The sequence below is a fragment of the Crinia signifera genome, chromosome 1, assembly GCF_055691185.1.
Source record: "Crinia signifera chromosome 1, ASM5569118v1, whole genome shotgun sequence".
NCBI lineage: Eukaryota > Metazoa > Chordata > Amphibia > Anura > Myobatrachidae > Crinia > Crinia signifera.
This window is the reverse complement of record NC_139217.1, coordinates 358,575,865-358,600,374: the sequence shown is the minus strand read 5'-3', so window position 1 is coordinate 358,600,374 and position 24,510 is coordinate 358,575,865. Positions and strand designations below refer to the sequence as shown.

The 24,510-nt window shown below is 41.1% G+C and overlaps 1 protein-coding gene across 8 annotated transcripts in view; it reads left to right on the top strand.

Moving 5' to 3' along the window:
* The window catches only part of ARVCF (ARVCF delta catenin family member), a 576,304-nt gene extending 560,408 nt beyond the window's left edge, over positions 1–15,896 (top strand). For 7 of the 8 annotated variants that reach the window (XM_083149627.1, XM_083149617.1, XM_083149662.1 and 4 more), the window contains 6 exons: positions 535–646; positions 3,036–3,126; positions 3,912–3,965; positions 5,224–5,315; positions 7,655–7,770; positions 14,615–15,896. In XM_083149627.1, coding sequence (XP_083005753.1) covers positions 535–646; positions 3,036–3,126; positions 3,912–3,965; positions 5,224–5,315; positions 7,655–7,756 — 451 coding nt within the window. In that variant the 3' untranslated portion in view covers positions 7,757–7,770; positions 14,615–15,896. The remainder of the gene's footprint in view (positions 1–534; positions 647–3,035; positions 3,127–3,911; positions 3,966–5,223; positions 5,316–7,654; positions 7,771–14,614) is intronic. The other variant, XM_083149644.1, reaches the window with a different exon arrangement.
* Positions 15,897–24,510: the final 8,614 nt, after the last annotated feature.

The following is a 24,510-nucleotide window of genomic DNA, read 5'->3' as shown; positions in this document are numbered from 1 at the left end:
ATTGTATGTACGCACATTTTGGACCAGGTACCAAGGTGGACCCAACCACACAGCATCCTTTAATGTGCTTCTGTTACCCTGTGTGTGCACTAATGCGCTATTGCTAAAAACTTGAGAGGCAAAACAATGGTTGTTCCTAGGCAGCGTCTTGGAGTGCAAAAAGTATGAACCACATGGCGATGTATAATGAGCGTGTCACTGCAAGTGGGCTGTGTTCTCGGACGCATAGCCACTGCTAGAGAAGCCATCTTCAGACAGAGTTCTGACTGCACCTGCCATATACAGGTGCAAATATCAATGGTGGATATGATGGCGGACTGACCAGAACTGCCAGCGGTGCTGCTGCGTGCAGGGCGCAGAAAGTGGGTGTCTCAGAGCTCTGGGTACATTCCGGGGATGCTGCTGTGTACAAGGGGTAGGCTGAAACCAGCAGTTACATATTATCACGTCTGTGGCAATGGAACAAGATCAGACGCAGGCCATAGTGTCTAACTGAGGTTAATGATGCCTGAAATTTCCTGTCCCCTTTTCTAGTCAGTCCCCTCGCGAGGTGAAAGCCGCTTCCCATGTCCTGCAGATGATTTGGAGCTACAAGGAGCTGCGGAATGCCCTCCAGAAAGAAGGGTGGAACAAGACAAATTTTCAGGTACTGTCCCATTCATACATAGTGAGGTGCAAGGTGTGCACAAACATGCCATGCGTATGATCACATATTCCATAAAGTTATGTCCGAAAACGGACACTTATTTCCACTATTTGTAGTGTTTTTTAGTAGAAGCTGTTACTCACAGAGGCTATTATAGAGTTGGACTTTTCTGTTTGTTTTACATATACATAGATTATGGAGACACATATACAGCCTTCAGGTGCCAGAGGCCATGCGGGAGGAGTATGACGGCCATTATTATAGCTATCCTGGCCATTACTGATTGCAGCTTGACCTCTCCAGTACTTAAATCATCAGTGTAGCCGCTCTGTGAAATATGTTGCAGATGTCTAATCACATTTCTCTAATTAATATTTCCATTTGGACCGAGACAAGAAAGAAGCGTCCAATTGGATATTTACATGGGAAAATAAAATGTGTACAGTATATGGGATTTCATTATTTTTTTTCACTTAATTTAACTTGTAATTATATTTTGTGTTTGTTTCATTTTGTTCTGTATGATAAATGCAGCTTTTGTATTAACACAGCAAGCAAATATTTTCTGGTGTCTGTATGATAATTCTAATGTGTACAAGTAAGGTAATCTGACTTTTAATATAACTAACATCGGCAACCCACAGTGTTATGTAGGTTGTTGTGGTTCATAACGAAGTATATACAAGTCCGTCTATTTTTAATTAGCATTTATTAATATTCTTACCGGTACACCACTGATTTTCCAGCACCTGATGAACCTCTTTTAATCCAGACATATCAGGTGACGGTGGGCTGTGGGGTGTTTTAGAGCAGGCATGTCCAAACTGTGGCCCTTCAGCTGTTGTGAAACTACACATCTCAGCATGCATTGTCCTAGTTCTAGCATTCCCCAATAGCAAAACTATGGCAAAGCATGCTGGGATTTGTAGTTTCACAACAGCTGGACGGTCATAGTTTGGACATGCCTTTTTTAGAGGGACACCGGGAGAGTTTAGTGAGGCAGCAGGAAGCAGGCATAGTCACGTGCGGAGTGAATGGCTTGTGGTGCGGGAGATGAGCAGCGCTGTGTGGGACGCTCGGCTGGAGAAGTCTCACTGCGGGGGTGAGACGCACTGTGGGTGGTAGGTAAGTGGCTATGGAGTGGGGTCACACTGCGAAGGGTCTGCCCGATACCACTGATAATCCGTCAAAACAGATAATCTGGCAAAGTGTCGGAATCGTGGGTGGTACAGTATACTTGTATTATTATTATTATTACATTTTATTTCTAAGGCACCATAAGTGTTTTGCAGCGTCGTACATATTGCGCACACTTATCACAAATACCACTGGTTTGTAATTGTGCACATGTGCCTGCACAACATACATAAGCATGGTCTCAGTGGGTGCGGTGTGACTTACAGTACTGGCAATGTATGGGCTACTTACAGAGGCTCGCAGGGAGTCGGTCTTTAAAATGGTTTTAGCACTACTATGAATCTACGAAAGCAATCTATATTATGCATATCTATAGTTCTATGTGTTTTTTTATACATCCCTATGCTGAGTTTTAGCCTACTTAGAGAATGGTAAATAATTGAAACTAATGATTTTGTTGTAGGTTTCTTTCCTTTCTGCCTTGCTGTAAAATAATGAAAGGATGTTTATCACTCTTTTATTGTGCAGCAAAGCAGAATTTTGCCAGAAACATGCTTTCTAAGCTCAGGGGGCTTCTTTTTCCGATACCTCTGGTATTACACAGTTTAGCCTACTGTAACTTTACTTGTGATTGTATTAGATGTAAATACCCGTTATGTTCTGCAGTGCTGTGCATTATTCCTCACGCCATTTACTGCTCTTTTCAAGGAAACCTTTCAATACACTAACGTTATTTTGTACCGATTTATTTCTTTCATTTACATATTGCTGCACCATCTTAAACTGCTCTTTGCACAGAATGTTTCATTATGAAATCCATCTGCCACGGTGGAGCTTATGGAGTACCACATACTGTAAGCGCCAGGCACACTCTGCAACTCTTACAAACCATTAACCATGGCTGTGAGGGCAGGATTAAACCCCCTGCACTTCTGAGCACCACCCCTGATACACACCCAATAACATGCCAGTATATATTTGCCATTTATATAGAAAAAGTGGAGCAGTCAGAGCAAAATGATACAAACACTCCCTGATTAGCCAAAGCACCTTGTGGAGGATATGCTATACCCTGTCTCATTCTGCCTTACTGGTGGTAACACATAATTTTCTATCCAAGGGGAAGCTATTTTTTTTTTATTTATAGATTTTTAATAAAATACACCCTTGTATAGTAAAACCTAAGGAAGCAGATCATAACGATAACCTCCTTTGTATAAAGCATTTTTTAATACATTTGAACATTTTTCAGTCTGCCGCATCAACACTGCCAAAAGGATCCAAAGGTAATGGGAAGTCTGGATTTGATGACAGCACACTCCCTCTGGTGGATAAGAGCCAAGGTGAGCATTCCCACAGAGTGACCCATTGCACCTTATATTCTATACCCGTAATACAGCAGCTGTCTGCCACCGCCTGCCCTGTAATCTCCCAGCACTTGCTTACTTAGACTTAAATGGAAGTCATTGTCTTTCTGCCAAGGTTCTCTGCTCTTCTTTCTATGGAGTAATGTTACTAAAGCTTATACAAATGTAGATGTGATGTTTGCCATAGCAACCAATGCAATAGCAAAATCATAGACCTAATCCAATTTGTTGCTATGGGCAGTATCACCTCTTTTCAGTTTTAGAAGCTTTAGTAAATTTACCCCGATCTCTCTACTGCCAATAACTCAGTCTCCTCTGTCAGCTGTCTTGATGCCATCTTCCACTCTGCCATCTTATCTTATCACCCCCTACACTGCTGCCACCCACCATTTATGTCCCCCGTATCCCAGTTACTTTACTGGCTTCTTTTTCTACACATTTACAGCCAAACCAACTCCTCATCTCTGCATCCCCCAAACCCAACTAGACTCGCCCTGAGCCTTTACACACATCCTTCATTCTGGGATTACACCCTTCCTCCTAACCCTCCAAACTCTGCATTCCCCATCCCCCTCCCCTCTTCACCTTCAGAATGTAATCTCTTGCTAGCAGGGTCCTCGCCACTAATTTGTGTTTTTTTTCTTTAGAACAGTTGAAAACCTTATTTGTTGTTTGATGACCATATTTTCCTTGTTACAGAGAACATTGGTGTTAATGTAATGTAGTGACGGCTGATATTATAGATGTCTCCTTTCTTATAGTGAACAAGAAATCTGGGAGCCGGGACATGATCCCCATGGGAGAGCTTGGTCCTGGTATGTAACCGTGATAGATTATCAGGATAGTGTGTGTGGACATTCCTCCCCTGTATGTTCCTCATCCTTTCTGGTAGCTTTGTAGACATACATGTTAGGCCATGCAGCTACTCGTACTATACTATGATACAACTGTGGCCATTTTGGATTAGGTTGTGCCCATTTTCATGTTCATCTGATAATCCATTCAAAATGCTTCCATGCAATTAGTGGGGTGCACACATGCATATGTCCCAGTACAGCGTGGTACCTGTGGGCTTCGGTGTAGAAGATGTAGCGGTGCCTGGCACCTGGCAGAGTCATCGGGTAAATTTATTCTACTGAAGATGGGATGTTGCCCATAACAACCAATCAGAATCTACTTCTTTATTTAGCATCTTCTAGAAGATAATAGATAGAATCTGATTAGTTGCTATGCGCAAAATGCCATCCTCAATAGAACCCCTATGTTAGTAAATTTACCCCATACTGTTCAGATTGGCTTACGCTGGATTATTGACCATACTGGGCCAAGTGCCGACACCAGGGGGTTTATTCTAGTTCATTCTTTCTGACAAAATCCTTCTTAGATGGACAAAACCATGTGCACTGCAGGGGGGCAGATGTAACATGTGCAGAGAGAATTAGATTTGGGTGAGTTATTTTGTTTCTGTGCAGGGAAAATACTGACTGCATGATTTTACACTTCAATATAGATCTCAATTTGAAGAAAAACCCCACCCAAATCTAATTCTCTCTGCACAAGTTACATCTGCCCCACCCACAGTGCACATGGTTTTGTCCATCTAAGAAGGATTTTGTCAGAAAGAATGGACTAGAATAACCCCCCAGGACTGCATGTTATAAAGATAGCAAAGCCGTCAAGCGGATTCTAGACCTGCCTAAGGTGTCTACTTTAAAGGTTTCTGAGGTCACAATCGGACCACAATCACAGAACACATACATAAAAGCATGCTATCATGCATGTAATATGTGATGGATCTCCAGCACCTTGCATCAGCATTTATCAGGACAGCGTTAAGCCCCCCTGGTCTCCTATTGGCTGTGGGTTTGGCTTAACACTTTAATAGCTTATGCTGATTCCTGGGCTGCTCTGGTGATCCTCGGGGGATGGATCCAGCACCTATATTACATTTATGTATATAGCATCTGTGATCCCTCCTGCACAATTCTTGTAACAATGTAAACTTTAATACTAGTGATATCATTTTAAATATGCGCAAAGCCTGACCACCGTGTTTTTCACTTCTTTTTTCAGACGGTTATTCCACTATTGATCACAGGGACAAGGAACGCAAGTACAGATCGAATGAAAACATGGGAGATCTATCAGAGAAGGAGCCCTTGAAGGTAGTGTTTGGTTGTGTCCATTTCTGCAGCCTGTGTGAGAGGGTGGTGCGTGTGCATTTACCTGTACTAGAAAGTCGTTCTGTTGTAGGCCTGGCTGATGGATGGGATGCATCATGCAAATGCAATACATCCCGCATTAACCGCATGCATAGGAGTTTAAATAATGCTAATTAAAATCTTCAGATAAGCGCTGTCCTGTGCAATGATAGGACTTCAGGTTTTATAATCCGGGAGTCCCCCTGCACATGCGTGAAGATCGGCCAGCTGCAGGGAACACTAGGATCCCTCTCTGAGAACTATACAGAAAGTTCTTTAGCCTCTATTAGGCAGGGCCATCTATAACTGCCATATATAATCTGTCTTTTTATTTTGTAAGGTCAGACTTGTACTCAGCCCTAATGTCTGTATGGCTTTTTGTTAAAGTGGGTTATTTACTGTAATGTAAAGTGCAAGTGTGCCATAATCGATAGCAGACAATCAGACATTACTTTCATTGTCTAATTTGCCATAAAAAAATGCCAACCAAATGTAGCCAACTAAACTTTTTATTGGTTGGCTACATTTCCACACTTTTTTTTTTAATACAGTGAAGCCACAGATGTGTTTTGTATGGTGTCCACTAGGTGGCGCTGTGTTTATAGTAATTGGTTATTTATTTACAATTTCTTACATAGCGCAGCAAATTCCATTGCACTTTACAATAATACCAAATATATACTTTACTTTCCTAGGTTACATTTTATTTTTTCAATTGATTGCTGAAAGTCCAATAATGCTAAAAGCATAGAGTACTGTTACTGTCAAATGGATAATTCCTTGTATATGTTGCCTCATAAAGGGCCAGCCGGATGTATCAAACTTCACAAAGTGATAAAATGGGGAGTGATATTATAAAATGCCTGTATGTTTTCTGTATCATTCAAGATAATTACATTTCACCTTACAAATATACAGTAAACCTAAATCATTTACGTTTTCTGTAGCTTTCCCAGCTATCCGCAAGTGCAAATTATTACTTTTTTTACCTGTCTCCTTTCACATTTTCTATTTTGAATTATAGAAATAAAAATATTAATTAAAATGTGTTGTAGTGATCCAGTGATATAATCACGCAAGTATGTCTCATTTACAGTTATAGAAGGAAGATCGCGGTCAATGAGAGTGAGTTAGAAGTTGTCCATGTAGAGTGCATTGGTTCAGATGCAACATGCACTTGGATAATATTCAGTATGTCCTTATAGATGATTGCTGCAGTCACGCCAAACAGCCCCCTCTCAGCGTGCCAGGTCCTATGATACTCTGCTAGCATTGGGCATCTTTTGTGTCTTAGTCACAATGCAGTGCTGCTAGGTTGCACAATGAGATGTGCTGGTTCATATGACAATGTATATCTCTGTGTGTGAGCCTTTGAAACTACATACATGTTTCCACAATATGGCAGTTATAGCTCTTCAATAATTCAACTTTTGCTCCATATGTAGACTCAAGAAAACGTAGAAGTGTATTCAATGCTGCGGCAAGGGGGGTTTGTACAGCGAGGATGGCTTATTTTCAGTGAGGAAAAGCCATCCTTGACGTCCAGCCCCCTTGCCATATTGAATGTTTGGCTGGAATCCTCACCATCAGAGGACAGCGAGGATTCCCTTAAACGGTCGCCACAAATGCAGCGAATCCTGCCGATTTATTGGCCACATTCACCATTTCCACCTTACAGAAAAGAACCAGCGGGTGGAAATGGCGAGTGAAGGCCATGTTGAATACTGTGGTGGTGAGCTATCGGCACGGCTTGCTATATAGCTCACCAGGGGCATTGAATACCACCCATTATATATGAGTTACATACCAAATTGATCAGCACAGTCTCCTGGTGTGTCATTTTCACATAATGTTGTGACTCTGATGCAATTTCGGCAAAAAAGACGCCTAATGCTAGCAAAGCTGCACATGACCTGGTGGCTCACTCAACGCTGGGCATCTCCTGTTGGCGTATAGAGGGGTTTCCATGTATATGGTAAATCTATTACCACCCCAGTCACGGTAATGTCAGTCACACAATGCTCAACATGTAACTGGCTTAATGGTTTGCATGTGGGGGTAGTAGGGAAGAAGTAATGTGCTTCTCAGAGGGTGTAAATGTATATTTATACTTTGTGCACTCTGTTCTCCTGCAGTATTATTGTATGAAATGATGCACTGGATTGCTGGATTGCATTTTTTCTAGTGTTTTGCCTCCCCTTTAACCCAGTAAACTAATCCTTTCTACAAGCCTTGGCTGGTGCTGCACATTTCCTCGCATTAATCTCTGTTTTGCTCTCTCCTCTCCTTTACTGCTGCTGCAGAATGACTCAAATAAGAAACACATTACCCGGAGTAACAGGCCTACTGTCAGTCTGGTGGATGCACGCGACACTAAACCACAGCCTGTAGACTCCTGGGTCTAATTTTTGCATGCATGGTAGGTCTGTCTATTGTCTCTCTGGGTTCTTGGTTGGGTACATTTTTGCTACTGAAGATATAGTATCTTTAGGTACTTCTTTCTCCTGGGTGCATGGTAAATAAAACTTCCCCCCTTATCGTAAAAGCTTTGAAATGTCTACTGTAATATTGCTCTGCAGCTCATCTCATCTCCTGGGTATCTCTGCAGCTCATCTCATGTCCTGGGCATCTCCTATCTTTTTTCATTTAACCTTCTTTAGTTTCAGTTACTAGACTCCAGTGTTTGTGAGGGTCATTTGGTCAACATGCATTGGGTCAAACACAAGGTCGACAGGGTTGGAAGGTTGACAAAATCATTAGGTTGACTTTTTTGTCCCTAATGTCGACATGGACATTCTACGGGCACAGTGCATCGCTATGCTCGGCACACTGTTCTATTCTCTCTCCATGCCCGAGTGGAGGGTAGGGGGTGAAATACCGCCTGTGGGCACATTTTGGCAAAAAAATACAAAATATGCGAAAAACTCATGTCTCGTGACATTTTGACTGTTGGCCTTGCCATTGTCGACCTATTACTTGTGTTGACCTACCAACCCTGTTGACCCTAGACATGTCAACCTATTACATGTGTCGACCTAAGCTATATCGGCCTTCGGTGGTTGACCCAATGCGTGTCGACCCAATGACCGTATACCATTTGTGAATAGTGTTTGCCAATAGATACTGGAATGCATTTAATAACGTTCTGAGATACATAGGGAAGACGGTGCATAGCTTGACCTATAACTGCACTCAGTTAGAAGTTCCCAGCTCATACAAACTACTATACGCTCATCAGCTGTAATTGTGCAGTTACGTGGGAATCCCATGCAGAACGCATCCTGAGGAAATGACTGGAACATAGATATGGCTGGTCTGCACAACCTGTGATGTCCATATTCTCTGCTGCCCAGTAGTGTATATCACTGGTAGCAGTGTCAGCAGCATTGCAAAGTCACCTGAGAGCTCTAGCACACACCTGCATTGTGTTCCGTGCGCAAGGCGATCAGTGGAAATGCCAGTGCTGAAGACTGGATGCAATTCCTTACCCATCACAGCTTTTATATTATATTATGTCATAATTATATTGTAATATTTACGTATACTTGCCTACCTGACCCGCTCCTTCAGGGAGAAAATACTCTGTTCATGGACTTCCCTGGTAATGTATGATTGCCATCACCTGTGGTGAAACACCTTTCTTATCAATTACCTAGCTCCCCACAGGTGCTGGCAATCATACATTACCAGGGAGGTCCAGGAACAGAGCATTTTCTCCCACATGGAGAGGGTCAGGTAGGCAAGTATGTACTTAGATTATTCAGTCCATTCTGATAACTTATCGTTACTTGTGTATTTGTCCGTGTTAATGGTTATTTTACAAACTCTAAAAATTCTATTTCAGTATGCCACTTACGTGTGACCAACCCCCCCCCCCCCCTCTCTCAAAATCGCCAAGATTTTAAAGCTTAACCGTAAAAGCATGGTAATTGCTATTATTGTAGTACATAGTCTAAAAGTGAATGGAACACAGTATATTTTCAATTGGTTTTGAACGTGATATCATCCAGATGGTGGAGATCATTTGTGATATACATTTGTAGTCTGTTTCTGAAGTTTTGCATAACTTGGTGCGATATAGCTATAGTTTCCTAACCAAGCTCACTTTTATTTGTCGGGCTACATTAACAAGAAGAATTCTCGTTACTGGGTGGAAAATGCTACTTCTATTCCATGCACTTTTACATTATGCACTAAAATGTTCTAAAGCATTTGCATTACCTTTTATGATTAAGCTTTAAAATCTGGGATTTGTGTTTGTAGCCTGTATTTCTGATCAATCCTCCCACCTTCGAAGCGTCATGTGTTTATTCACATCACAAAAGCACATATGGTGAGTAATAATCAAACCGCTGATCACAAGGTGTAACTCTGTAAATTGAATTTGTCAAAAAAAACTATACTTGGTTTCTGCAGCATTTCGGAAAAGTCTGTTTAAATGCAGTATAGTTTGTGTATAACCATGATATATGCACATATATTGCCAGCATTTCATCTCGCAGTTAAAACTCCATTCAATATGACACATTTGGAGAGGATCTAATAGAGGTAACTGCCATAGGCAAATCTAGAAATATGGGAATGGGTGGTCCCAAACTCAACGTAGGTGGGAGCATTGCGCGGCAAAAGGGGTCTCATTGAAAGGAGGCGTGGCATCACAAAAGGGAGTGTGGTATTACACATTATACCACACACCGTAATGCCCATTACACATTTTAGCAAACTCCATAATACCCATTACACATAAAGCCACACGCCGTAATGCCAGTTACACATAAGTCCACACACTGTAATGCCCATTACTAGAGATGTGCAGGCTCTGATTTGCTCTGCTTTGAAATCAGAGTAAATCAGAGCCTGCACATCTCTACCCATTACACATTGTGCTACACATCACGTTGCCCATTACATACTATATAACAAACCATAACATATTTGACACAAGTGCTGCTTACCTACATGCTCATTGCTAGGGGGTTCTTGCTTGATGCCAAGGGGGAATAAATGCTTGTTGCCAAGAGGGAGTGAATTGCTCGTTGCCAAGGGGGAATACATGCATCTTGCCAAGAGGTAGTGAATTGTTTGTTGCCAAGGGGGAGTGAATGGTTTGTTGTTAACGGGGAGTGAGGCCAACAGGCACTCACAATTTAAAGCAATGCCTGGCTGTATAGTTAAAGCAGGTCCGCCTCTAGCTATGTCTGAGGTGTCAGTGGCCGTAGGAGGTGAGGATAAGCCCCCCTGGCCATCTAGTTATAAATGCTCTGGTTAACCCTGTAAGTCCTGGTGGGCAGGATTGACAGGCTGATGGAGAACTGGCAGGGCGCCACAGCGCCAGGCAGCCCCCGGCTACAGGGTACATGAGAGTAGCAGCAGCTTATCTTGCCGCCCCCCAGTGACAGGCAGGCCTAGGTCAAACATGAGGAATGTTGTCAAAATGCGGTAATCTCGTCTCTATTCCACCTCACTCCCGGCGGCAGCAGCAGGCACAGGGGCGAGCACTGCCTAGATCCGGGCACTCCTATTGTGTACAACTCTCACCTTGGACTGCAAGTCTATAAGAGCTCGTGGTCTGGGAGCCAGCAGTCCCACTTATTGGCTGTTGAACTGCTCCTATTGGTTCGCAGTCCAACGGGAGAGTTGAAAATAGTGGTGGACCCTTTGAGTGTACAGCCAGGCAGTGCACAGCTCTATGCCCGACTGTCATTGCTTTAAATTGTGTGCGGCCGGCAGTCTAATGGGTGGTCCGGTGAACCCCCGGACCACCCACTAGATTCCCCTATAGTAACTGCATAGTAAATCAAATCCTGGTTAAAAAAAAAAAACTTTATTATTACTGTACAACAACCACAAGAAGGATATCGCCTGTTCAGCAAGTATGGTAGGGAACATGGGGCACCCATGGTCTGCTCTATGTATATATGAGTCCCTTTCCTTATACATATGTATAACCCACAGTTGAGATGCCGACAGTCAGAATTTGAACCCCAGCATCTCAATGCAGGGAATCCTGACAGCGGTCAGATAATTATGCTTACCAAACTTCTTGAGCTTCCCTCCCCACTGCCTAACCCTCCCATCACGCAGCCTAACCCTAACTCCCACTTCCAGCACACAGCGTAACCCTCCCTAACACTACCACACGAAGTCCTCCCTAGTGCCTAAACCTACCACCAATCCCTCAGCTTAACGCTACCACTCGCGTTTAGGATGGCAGTATACCGGCATTGGTACTGTGGCTGGCGGCATGCCTTCCGCTGGTTTGCTTAATTCATCCCCCTGTAAAAGACATATGGAATATAAGGAGCCATATAAATAATGGACTGTTATATATTAATATGAACATAAGTCTATAGCGCCATACAAAACCTGTGTGAAAACTGGAGAGGTGTCCTATACTATGCAAAAATAGCAGAGGCACTCATTGATTTCCTAAAATAGATCAGAACAGCTGATGACAGATGCTGATATGAAGCCTGATTCAGAATGGAAGGATTTAGGGGTAGTGCTGCTAGTTCAAGGGTGGTCATCACCCTTAGAGAAAATGATAAAGCAATGGGAATAGCACACTATATAAGGTGGGATTGGTTTTGTGTGTATGGTGCAGTTTGGATAAATGAAAAAAAGAGAGAAGAAATGTTGAGTAAAATGCAATGGTATTTATCTAGCTTTACTATGTAAATGTCAATTTACATTTGTCATTTGGATCCAGTTACTTCACTGGACCTCTGTCTCAACAGGACCAATTTTGTTCCAATATCGGTTAGTGTATTACATAAGCCATATAGGAACATTACCTTGATTTAAACCTTGTGTATTTTAAAATTTAATTGTGTTTTTTTATATTTCGCTGTTTCCAGGAAAAAGGAAATGATTTTGTTTGGTATCACCAAATGCGAGTCCATTGTATTAATACTTTTTACTTATTAATACCTACATTAAAAAGTTCTGTTTCATTAGGTTTTTAGATTGCCCTATGACTACAGTCTTTCCTGCCCTATTCTTAACATTTCTGCCTAGTCAGTATAATGTGCTGGATTGCCCTTGTATAAAATGATGGCTAGTACAGCTGCCCTGAGGCCACAGTGATGGAGGGGCCGATTAATTAAGCTCTGTGAAGTGATAATGTGGCTGGTACTTTAACTCAGGCCAATCAGCTTGTTTTTTATCACCGGCCAATCAGCTCCTACCTGTCATTTTTCAAACCAAGACACTTTATCAATTCACTGAGCTTAATAAATCTACCCCTGAGTCTCATGACAACATCCACAACATTTGCTCATCCTTCAGTCACCAATATAGCTCAACTTTGCAAGCTATCACTTAACATTTTATAAATGATGCTGGTGAGCAGAAACAGTGGCATCACTTACCCATTTCACACAGAGTATGGCACGTGTATTCCATATATTCATGCCTCTAATAGAGGTTGACCCCCATTTCTGTTACTCAGGCGGTCTGGGAGATGAGGGCTGCCTGTGGAGACTGCCTTGCCTGCAGTGCTGGCTCCTACATAGTGACAATGCTACAGTGAAAGGGGGATGATGTCACACTTCACCGGTAGTACTGGAGCTTGGAGGACTGGGGCACGGGGATAAAGAGACTGGCTATTGGAGAGCAACATGGACAATATCTGGGTCTGGAAGAGACTGAGCTGGGTCACTTAGAAGGGCACTGACTGACTTCCTACACACGTGGCTATGCAAGCCCCAATATCACTGCTACCACACACCTGATTTAGACTGGTTCTCCTTTATTTTATGCCTCTTTTTCACTCACCTTCTTCATCTCAGACTTTTCTGCCTACATCTTTCTCTTTTCCACTCGCCTGCCTAAGCCCAGCCTCTATTTCCTTCCTCGGTCCAGCCTCTGCTTCCTGCCTCTATTTCTATTCCACACACCTGCCTTAGCCCAACTTTAACTACATATATAGGCAATAAAATGTAAAGTGAGTGCTAAATATAAGAGAGTGAGAAGAAGGTAAAGGAAAAGACAAAAGCATGCACCTGTGGGGGAAATAAATATTCGTAAAACCATAAAAGTTTAGGTTGCATGTTTATGGCTGCTTCTTCCTTCACGCTCACATTGCCCGGAGATCTTCGCGCTTGCAGGTGTCTGATGAGGTCACGCTTCTCCTTCAGCTTTGGTGCGAGACGATGGAGAAGGAAGGGAGGGGCCACAGGCGGCAGCGGGTTCAACGCTTTTCGTGCATCTAGCACACTTTCAAGAATGTTTGTTTGGTGCTCCTGTTTGTTTTTTTCAATAGGGAAAACTTTATTGTTAAAAGCGGAAGTGGTCACCACAAGTTGTAGGGAACCACATGGTAAAAATGCTTCTTATGGGACAAGTATGTGCTTCTTATATACAGTATATGGAAGATATAAAAAAAAAAAAAAGTGCGTAATAGAAAGTATAAAACTAGATAAGTTTGAAAAAGAAGAAAGCGAGATATATATAATAAGAAATATCAAGAAGTGTATAATTTATAAAAAAAATTATTTTAACACAAAATGGTTTTAGCCACAGTATGTGTTAAAGGGACAGGTTTTAAGTTGTTTCCAAAAGACTTAGGACCTGGTTCAGATTTGTACCCAATGCCAATGTTCACTCAACTGAGCACGCACCAAGGCACTCTTGTGATGCCCCTTGCAAACAGAAGTGAAAATGTAATGCAATGGATTGTTTGAGGGAGGGCCCCACAAACCAGTATTTGCCTAGGGCCCCATGATTTTTGTCCCTATCCAGGCATACCACGTGGTTGCACAATGGTTGTTGAGCATAACACTATTATCTGTGTCATGGCCCTGTTATTTACCTGCTCTGAAAGCAGTGGAGGATTCATAGTGGTGTCATTTGGGTTCTTTCCCCTCATTAGAGGTGTTTGGTGACCGATAAGCTGAAACAGAATCCTGCCCATCCCCTGAGAGCAGGTGGTGCTGAGGCTATGCTAAATAGTTTCACCACCCCCATGTTCTTCCACTGTTTCTGTGTACATTTATGCAATGTTCTTTTAAGCAAATTGTTGCTGTATTCCTCATGTTCAATTCCACTCATTATTGTTGTGTTGTGTTTATTGATAGATTTGTATGGCAAAGAATGCTGAAAATGTAGACATAGTACACAAAAATCTATCTGGACTTTTTTTGTGTGTGTTTCTTTTTCATAACTGTTTGTTTGTGTCCTTATTCCTCCCTTCCTCCCTAAACTCTCTCCTCACACCACACTCCATGCTGAATGCTTATTCATATTGTTTTCTTCTGTTACAGGGATAAAGTTGCAGTGATTCTTTTTGGGAAGACATTTTTTTTATGTTACTTTTTAATTTTTAAACCAAGGATCACAAATTTGAATATAAATAGGAAGTATCATTGCCCACCACTGCCATGATGTTTTCACAGGAGGAACATTCCGGTAAGAAACCGGATGAACACTGCTATCTGCTGTGACTAAGAACCAAACTATGTGATCATCGCCAAAAACTGCTGTTGCTTAATTTTACTTCAGAACTGATACTTTTTTAGTACATATGTATAGTATATATATTCATAAAGTAACATTCCCTTTGAAACATCTTGCGCTATTTGAAGAAAATCACCTTTCTTATGGAAAGCTGGGATGGTGCAGATCATTGGACTAGCAGATGAAACAGAGGGAAATGTTTTTATTGGACAACTTTCCTGCACGAAAATACAAAAAAAGCCACAAAACTCTTTTGAGAAGTTGGATAAAAAAAATAATAATAATTGAGCACTTTTCCTTTTCTTCAATTTTTCTGTTTGTCGCCTCAGCTTGAACTGTGAAAAAAAATGACTAATGAAGTCTTGTGGCCTGAGGTGCATATAATTTTATTTTCCTGCCACAAAGTAATGGGAATAACATTATGGTTGTGCTGTTCACCAAGGTGGAACAAAGAGCAAGTAGCTGCATGGGATGAGGAAGTGGAGTTCAATTGTAGAAAACGTCTTTGCTGTAGACCCCGCTGGTTTTGTCTTTTCAGGAGTTGGAATGTGATCTGTGAGGCTTTATGTGCCGGCAGTCGAGCTGTCTTTCCACATCATTTCTTCTGACAGACTGACATTATTCTGCCAATTACTCATGATCTTAGCAGGACTCTATTATTCCAAATGTGCATGTCATAAACTGGAATGCAGTTTGAGCTCATACATATACATAATTCTGTGTGCAAATTGTATGTGGGTATGTGAATATATATATATATATATATATATATATCTCCACACACACAACACAATGAGCATACATACAGCTGGTCTAGCCAGAGTGTGCAGCTACAATATGTCTATCTGGTTGCAATTTGTGTGCAGTCTATTCTGCTGTATAATATTTTTGCCTTTTATCTTGTGCTCTATCTTCACTTAAATTGCAAAGAGATCCCAAGGACTGACTACCTGTCTCCTGGACTGTCTTGGAGTCTTTGCTGAAACCTCTCATCTTGCGATCACCTGAACCATTTAAAGACATTTTACCATGAAAGCATTGCTGCAGTTCTAATCTTTTGATTAAAATAACAAATCAGTTATTGTTGAATTTCGGTGTATTTCCAGTAGGTGCTCAAACAAATCTGTTACAAAGGGTTGAAGTGTGCATTTTTTTTACACAGGGCTGGGGTGGGGGCAGTTTCCTTTCCTTACCTTAATAATGTGTTTCTTTCATGCTGTACTAAACTTAATGTGCATAGATGTTTTCTTGGATGTAACAAACACAACCGCTGAGATGATCTGAGGTGGATCCATATGGTGATAAATATTAGGGTCTACCTGCTCCCTGTAACACCTGATTTCAATGAACATTTCTAGTCAGTACGATTAATGTGTATGGGGTTCTGTGTTAGCAGTATATAAGGGATATGGATCATTAGGTCACCTCAATGTTGGGCGACACACATGCAGGAAGGTCGACATGAGACTAGGTCGACAGGGTCATGAGGTTTTCCACTTTTCTTTTGTCCTGAATGTCGACATGGACACTGAAATGTAGCACCGGGTTCCCTGGCATGGCGCGCTGCGCTCGTCACGCTTTCAGCTATTTTATTCTCCCACCACGCCCTAGTGGATGGTAGGGCATGAAATACCGCCTGTCGGCGACCTAAACTCATGTCGACCTAATGAATGTCAACCATCATGGTGACCCAATGACTGTATCCTGTATATATAATTTGGCGACCAGCACATGGCTACCGCTGCCCCACAAATCTATGGTAACCTTTACTGACCACTCGGCTACTAATGTACCCAAATACATACACTCCTATAAAGCATAGGTGTAATCATTCTTTGCATATAGACCTGGTTTAACTTTAGTGTTCATTACTTTCTTTTTATGACCACATTTAAATTTTTAAGATTTGTGTAATATAGATGAGCTTTAAACTATGAACTGTAATTGTATCTGCATTTTAACTTCATTAGAGCAAATTCAAAATGTTTTGAGTGACCGTTAATATCTTTAGTTCCCATTACCTCTGTGAGCAGTAGAACGGTCTGTGCCTGGCAGCCATTAGCTGAATGGTGTAATAGTTGCCCATCCCTTGTACGTGGCTTTACTCTTATGCAGCTAGCGCTATAACAAAGACTATATTGTTGGACTTATTGAACAACCTCAATCTATGTCTATAAATCCAAATGATAGTGGACTGTCCTGTTAACTGATTTTATTTCCGCTTGCACTCTGACCAGCACTATAAATTGGCAGCATAGATGTGTGGAACATTGGTCACGTTGTATCATGATTGTTCACTAGATCTACATGTTGCAGACTTCAGAGTAGAAGTGCTCATTTATCATGCTGTACAAATCCGGTCCGGCTGCATTACAGTACATATGATCTAGAAATAGATTTGTAATCTAGGGTGCTGCATTCCATAATCTGGAGATCCAGTGACTGCTGGGTGCTATGATAAAGTTTCCGGTACATTGAGGGGGTTTGGATCAATTTTGTAGGCATTTACCGCTTCAATTATTTTCTCTTCCTAATCCCAATTGCTACTTTTAAAGTGACTGCTGGCATGCTTGATCCCTACTATCCCCAACTTGTCTACAATATATTATTATATCACAAGTGCCAAATGTCACAGTCTCAGAGCCTAGTCATGTACAGATACAGATTCTCACCCAGGAGGAAAATTGAGAGCATGGATATACGGAATATTTTGATAATGAATCTATCTGCTATCGTTTGACATGAATATTGTTTTGCTATTTACGATGCTGAAACTATGGAATCAGTCAGTGAGATTCTGATAAAGTGGAATTACCTTTCCATACTGGACACTATGCTAATGTCTGAGCCTGAGGTCTTTATATGCCATGTATTGGCTCAAGGTATTGTTGGCACTGGGGTGAAAGTACAGATGTATTTTGTACTGGGAATATGAAGCTTTTGTACTGGGAATATGACGGAAATAAGCCTTTTTGTTTAGGTAAAACCATAAATAATATAAACTCCTCCACACTGCCCCATCTAGCCTCTGAAAAGTAAAACCAAGCAGCAGAGACATGGAAACTGGGTCCCCTTAGGATATTAGGCGCATCAGAAAGCCTCAGCCATGGTTGGCAAATCTTTGTAAATGATTCTAGATTCCATTTTAAAAATATACCAAACAAAATTTATCACTGACCGAAGTGGGTCCTCGGGCATCTGTGACCTGGTACGCATTGTCATCACAGACATAATATAAGATATGTGTAGGTCCCTGGAATAGGGAAGAGGAGATACTCTGCCGGAATGTTACACCAATGACAGACTGGATTACAGTTGGAAATGTAGTCGGTTTAGGGCTTCTTCTGCGCACACACACACACACACGCACGCACGTACAGCCGGGGAGGATGGCACAAGGGATGTATCCTGCTGGGGACAAGGTACCCGGTATCTGTGGTATAGCCTATGGATATATTTACTGTCCTTGCAGATAAAGCTTTTAGGTGAGCCTTGACATACAGTGATCCAATATTCATATTCCAGATATGTCCTCATTTCCCTCTTGGCCTGTGCAGGGTTATTTTCCTGCAGAGAAGGAGCAATTATAACTTTATACATGGTTGAAATAAGCCCTTAGGCTGCAGAATGAATAAACTTATTGTCTCTGGGGCAGACCTGACCTGCAGCTGTGGATATTTACAGCAACAAAAATGTAAGATGTGCAAGTTCTGTGAGGGAGCGCTTGCCTGCTGGGGGAAACTAAGCAAGGTTAGTGCATAGCTCACTATACCGAACGTCATTGCGAGCTTTTAATGTACGGAGATCCATTTATTGTACCTTAAAGCAAAAGTCACCCACAGACTTTTAAAGTTCTCAATGGAAGACTTGTTTGCTTAGGTTTCACCTTATCACCTATATTTTAAATAGACCGATTTAATGAGCCAGCCTTTCCAAAGCATTTATACCACTACAGTCTGTAAATGTATGCAATGGCTGGATTCAGAATACCCTTAGGATTCAATTTTTATACCCTTGTCATGTGTCTCTACCTTTATATATGGTGCTATGTACTCAGGATTTGAATAGCAAAATTTCAGAAATCTAGTTCTGTGTTAGATGGCTATGACTCTAGGTACACTGACTTATGCTGGGATACTGGTCACCTTGGTTATTCCTTGACATCTGATTTGCTCACATATTTCCCTATGAGGACTGTGTTAGGAGAGTACACACTGGAGCAATCGCAGCCTCATATGTAGTTTGGGGCAATTCGGAATATCATTGACTTAATCATTCAGTGCGTACCAGCAATTTGAAAGTGCCCGCTAGCTACAATGTACTGCACATCACACCTAGTGATAACACTAGTTTTCACAGCATGTGTAATGAAGGAAGAAGCACTATGTCACTCAGATTTTAATTCCATATGTACCCAGGTTCTGATATGTTGGCATATCTGGGTAGACATAGCTCCAGTGTGTGCCCAGCCTTACCCCAGCATGGTGCATTGCCACAAAGTTAACAACTGAAGCCCACATTTACGTTGTGGTGTTAATCTTCTATCCACCCTGTAAATAGAGGCTGCTTTGTAGCGGATTTGGTTATAATATAGTCCTTAGACATCATTGCTTGTTTTTTTGAGGTTAGTAGAAAGATGTTGACGGTGTCTGAGATTCTGCCTATTTGCAGTTGTACAAGAAAGCTTATATAGTAGGGATGATACAGAGTTGCAGAGTATTTCTTGCATAAGTGCGCCATCAGATGCTGTTGTGTATATTTCAACTATGAAGAGATGGAAATGGGTGTTCCCATGTAGGGTAAGTTCAGATCAGGCGTGTACGTGCCGATAGGATCCATGTAACACTGGCTGTAAGAGAATACGCCTATTTTGGAGGTGCATCCTTGGCACATAGAGCCCTTATTCTGGTTCACTTGCAAAAGCAAATTCTCTATTGCACAAAACCATGTGCACTGCAGGTGGGGCAGATGTAACATGTGCAGAGAGAGTTCAGGCTAATGGCTTCTCTAATGTCTCAGTCCGTGGTCCAAGGTGTCTGAACAATAAGTTGTATTGTCTGTTACTACTTTTGTGCCTCCACACAGCTGACCACACTTGTGGCGACCATTCTGTGGTAACTTGCTGGGGTCCTGTAATCATTTTTAATATCTGTTGGGGCTTCAAAGCTAATAGTTTGAGAACCCCTGCTATAGTTGAAAGTAGTATGGCATAGAAAATGTCAGGTGTTAAACAGCTGTTCTTATTGGTCAACAAATGTTTCAACTTATAAATTTTGCTTGTCGATTCTGTTTTTTCTGATCATCATCTTATACAACTTTTCACTTGGTCATAATGTTAACATGTATGTCGACATTGAGCATGTAAACATTGATGAAATGTTGACATGATGAGCAATGCAGCTGTTCAGGTGGTAAGTACCCTCAGCCTAGCCATGCAGGTAATGTTCCAATGGCAAGTAACATGGGACTAACCCTGTGTCTAATGTTCCGGCAGTAAGTACCCTCTGCCAAACTCTACATCTAATGTACTGGCAGGGAGTACCCTCAAGGTGTGTACACATTAGATGATATTTTAATGATATGTACAATAACCATCATAAACAATATTTCCGTGCATATTGTCTAATGTGTACACACTATCATTAATGATGCGTTCTCCTGTGGGTCGTTGGGGACTCACTCTGTCGTCTGTACATGCAGCTCAATCCTGACTCGTCAATGACCGCATGCTCCGGGATGCACTGAACGATATTGTTAGTAAAATTGTTTAGTGTGAATGCACTATATAGTTTGTCCTGGAGTTTAAGGGAAATCGTTAACAATATCAAATCGTTTACAAGTAGTCTAGTGCAGTGGTTCTCCACTCCGGTCCTGAAGTACCCCCAACAGTGCACGTTTTCCATTTCCAACAAAGAATCACAGGTGAAATAATTAGCTCCACATGTGATCTTTTAAAATGTGTCGGTGAGTAATGAGTGCACCTGCCAGGTGATTTGGAAAACGTGCACTGTTGGGGGTACTTGAGGACCAAGGTTGAGAACCACTGTCCTAGTGTGTACAAATCTTCAGCCTAACCATGCATCTTATGTTCTGGCGGTAAGTACCCTTAGCCTAACCCCTAACCTGTGCCTTCTGTTCCGGCAGATGTACAGTAGCTTTACTTGCAGAAACCTGTGTCTAAGTACAGAATGCTCCTAAACACAACCCTAGTCGGCATTTTGCAAAATGTCAGCATTTCACTTGACATCATACAGCTGTCGACAATGTGGGCATTGTCACCTTCTACCTGTTGTCCGCAGCCCCAGCTTATCAGTTATAGTTCTGCCAAATTAATGTTGCAAATTTCTAAACCATAGAACAGTTCCAGTTCTTACTTGTTCATGACTGTCGTAACAACCGCAAGTAAAATCTGATAGCATTTATCTTACAAGCAAAGGCGGCCTCCATTCAGCACTAGGAGAAGGCTACCTGAATCTCGGGTACATGACTGTCAATTGTAATGTTTGGTCATTTGTTTTTAAGAAAACATATTTGTATTGTCTATTGTTGGCAAATTCAGACGTTTTATACATTTTTCCATTTTTATATTTTGTTTTTCTGTACAGTATGTGTAGCCTTGTGGGATTGTGTCATGTTAGTGTTGAAGCATTCATCTCTGCATTGTATAAACCTATTTCTGATCAGGATATGAGCTGCCACCTGGCTTATGGTTCTCCCCACTAACCCAGGCAGTCACTGGGCACTATATAACCCTTACATAAAAGCCAGCATTGTAACCAACCATGAATACATAACGTGATGCTAATCACACTGGCAGCTCTGGTCACTATTCCTACACTTTCATGCCATGGTTCTAAAATGTGATAGGTGAAAAAAAAGAATAATTTTACAATCGCTAAAAGGAAATCGATTTTGTAACTATCATGTGCCTTAAACTAAATTTCATGATAGATATAAGCAAATGGAAAGAGTTAATGTTCCCAGGCCCTTCCACTTCAAGTTTGGCTAAGATTTCTTACTACGTTACGCCAATGGGTTCTTTAAATTGTAATTAGAATGTGATACAATGATTATGAAGATAGGACTGGTTTTTCAAGTGATTGTTAGTTGGAAATAATTTGAGCCCCTTCCACAGTGGTATATTCAGAATTCCGTGTCTAAATAACATTGTGTATTCTATGCTGATGTTTTACTAATCTGGATAGACTGAATGCCTGTTATGTGCCAGGTGTGAGATGACAAGCTTGACCTGTTTTCAATAAACCATGCCTGGACCAAACCATGTTACCTTGTGATATCTTCATAGTCCACAACCCCGCAGGAGACCAGGAAGGTCCATCTTTCTTCATCACAATTGCTACCATGGTTTTATTTGCATGTTACTACTGCCAGCCAGCTGGAAAAGGATGGCCTCATTCTTGTAATGACCATTACTGCCAACATCCAAATGTTGTTTTGTTTCACTGTCCTTATGTTTATCCAAAAAGGAGCTGGATAGATTTGTGGGGGCATTAGTACCAGTGTGTGTATATATATATATATATATATATATATATATATATATATATATATATATGTACAATTGAAAAACCGCACACCAACAGGTGTATATTAGGGTGCCAGATGACATAAAAAATTGCATATGTGGGATGTCTCCTTTAACAGAGAGTGGTCTGCACACCAGTTTGAAAAAAAGCATTTTTATATTGATGAAAAAAAAGGTAAAGCACATGGCATTACATTGGAATCAAAAAACAGGTAAAGGAGTACAGGTTACTTATCCATAGCCCATCATAACGTCATAGGGGGACCTGCCACCAACTCCAAAGCATGTATACCCGACAGCCTGTTTCGGTGGTGCAACCACCTTCCTCAAGTAACCTGTACTCCTTTACCTGTTTTTTGATTCCAATGTAATGCCATGTGCTTTACCTTTTTTTTTCATCAATATAAAAATGCTTTTTTTCAAACTGGTGTGCAGACTACACCAGTTTGAAATTATATATATATATATATATATATATATATATATATATGTGTGTGTGTATGAAATAATGATATGCCCCGATAACACTAGAATGAACACACTGGATATACAAGGTGTGTAATGATATTTATCTCACAAGCACAGCTCTTTCCTGTCTGTAGCTGAATTTTGCTGGGTGGCAGGGCGGGATGTGGCTGCTTAATATTTTGAAATGACTGTCTGGACACTGATTGGCTGAGAGAACAGCCTCTTATCTGATTAAAAAAAAACACAAAAAAAATATCGGTGCTAAATTCTCTCAAACACAATGTCTATTTAAACATTAAGGGTGTAGACCATATACCAGGGGTTCCCAATCTTTTTTGATTCACGGCACCCTAAAGAATCAGAATTTTTTTCACGGCACCCCTAGGTCCAAAAAAAATTAATTTGATTGGGTTTATATGCGATTCTTAGTGGCAGTTATGTGGTAAAGGGCAGGATTTGCTTCTGTTTGTACACATTCTATGATTGACAGCCACCAGCACTGGTTTTGCTCATAAATAATTAACCATTAATAATTTGAGTTGGTCCTGGACCACCAACCCGCGGCACCCCTGCATGTGTCCCGAGGCACCCCAGGGAGCCACGGCCATATATGCATCTGCACAAAAACTGATTAAGAATGTGAGTGATTGATCGCTGCTAGAACCATCTGCATAAACAGGGAAATGCCTTTCCCCAAAGAAACCAGTAAAAGAAAAGAAGTGCATGGGACGCGCTGGAAACAATGTATATATTAAATTATTTAATGATTCTTACAAAAGTAACTACATACACAAATGCACTGGCCAGTGTTTAACAAAACAACAAAATAATTAATTTATTGACAAAAAAAAAAATCTCTTATCGATAACCTATTCTGAGATTAGTTGATGGTAAACCTATAGTATAAAATTAATTTATCTTGTAGGTTTAAAGAAAAAAAAGGATTAAATGAATGAAAGACAGTCTATGGCATCCTCTAATTAGGGACAAGGGAATAGGGAGTGCATGCCCCTACCTCTCCCGAACGGACACTATCTAATAAAATAAAAATGCCTAAACATCTACCTCATTAGAGGATGCCATTCGGTCTTTCATTCATTTAATCCTTTTTTTTTCTTTAAACCTATGAGATAAATGAATTTTATACGATAGGTTTACCATCAACTAATCTCAGAATAGGTTATTGATAAGAGATTTTTTATATTGTTCATAAATTGTTTTTTTTTTTTTTTTAAACACTGGCCATATGTATTTACTTTTTAAGCATAATTAAATATATACATTGTTTCCAGCGCGTCCCATGCACTTCTTCTCTCCTATGTGTTATGGCACTACACATCCTAGCATGCCCTGCCACAGTTTTAGCAATCCATTATATAAAATCTGTGGCAGGGCATGCTGGGATCTGTAGTTTCACAACAGCTGTTGGTCTGTGAGGTTGACACCACTGAACTAGATGGATATGTTCTGGCAGTGGGAACTGCTTGTTAGTAGAACATTTCTGGAAGAGCAGCAAATGATGGTTATTTGCACTCTGTGAGGATTCAGTCCGGTGCTTGTGAGCCTGATCAAACTGCTCTGGGGTTAGAGGTTTGTTATGTTTGCGGTTTTCTTTTTATTATTTTAGAAAATGCAATTATGCTGTTGGTACATTTGTGTAGATCATTTTCTTCTTAAGCCTACTGTAAC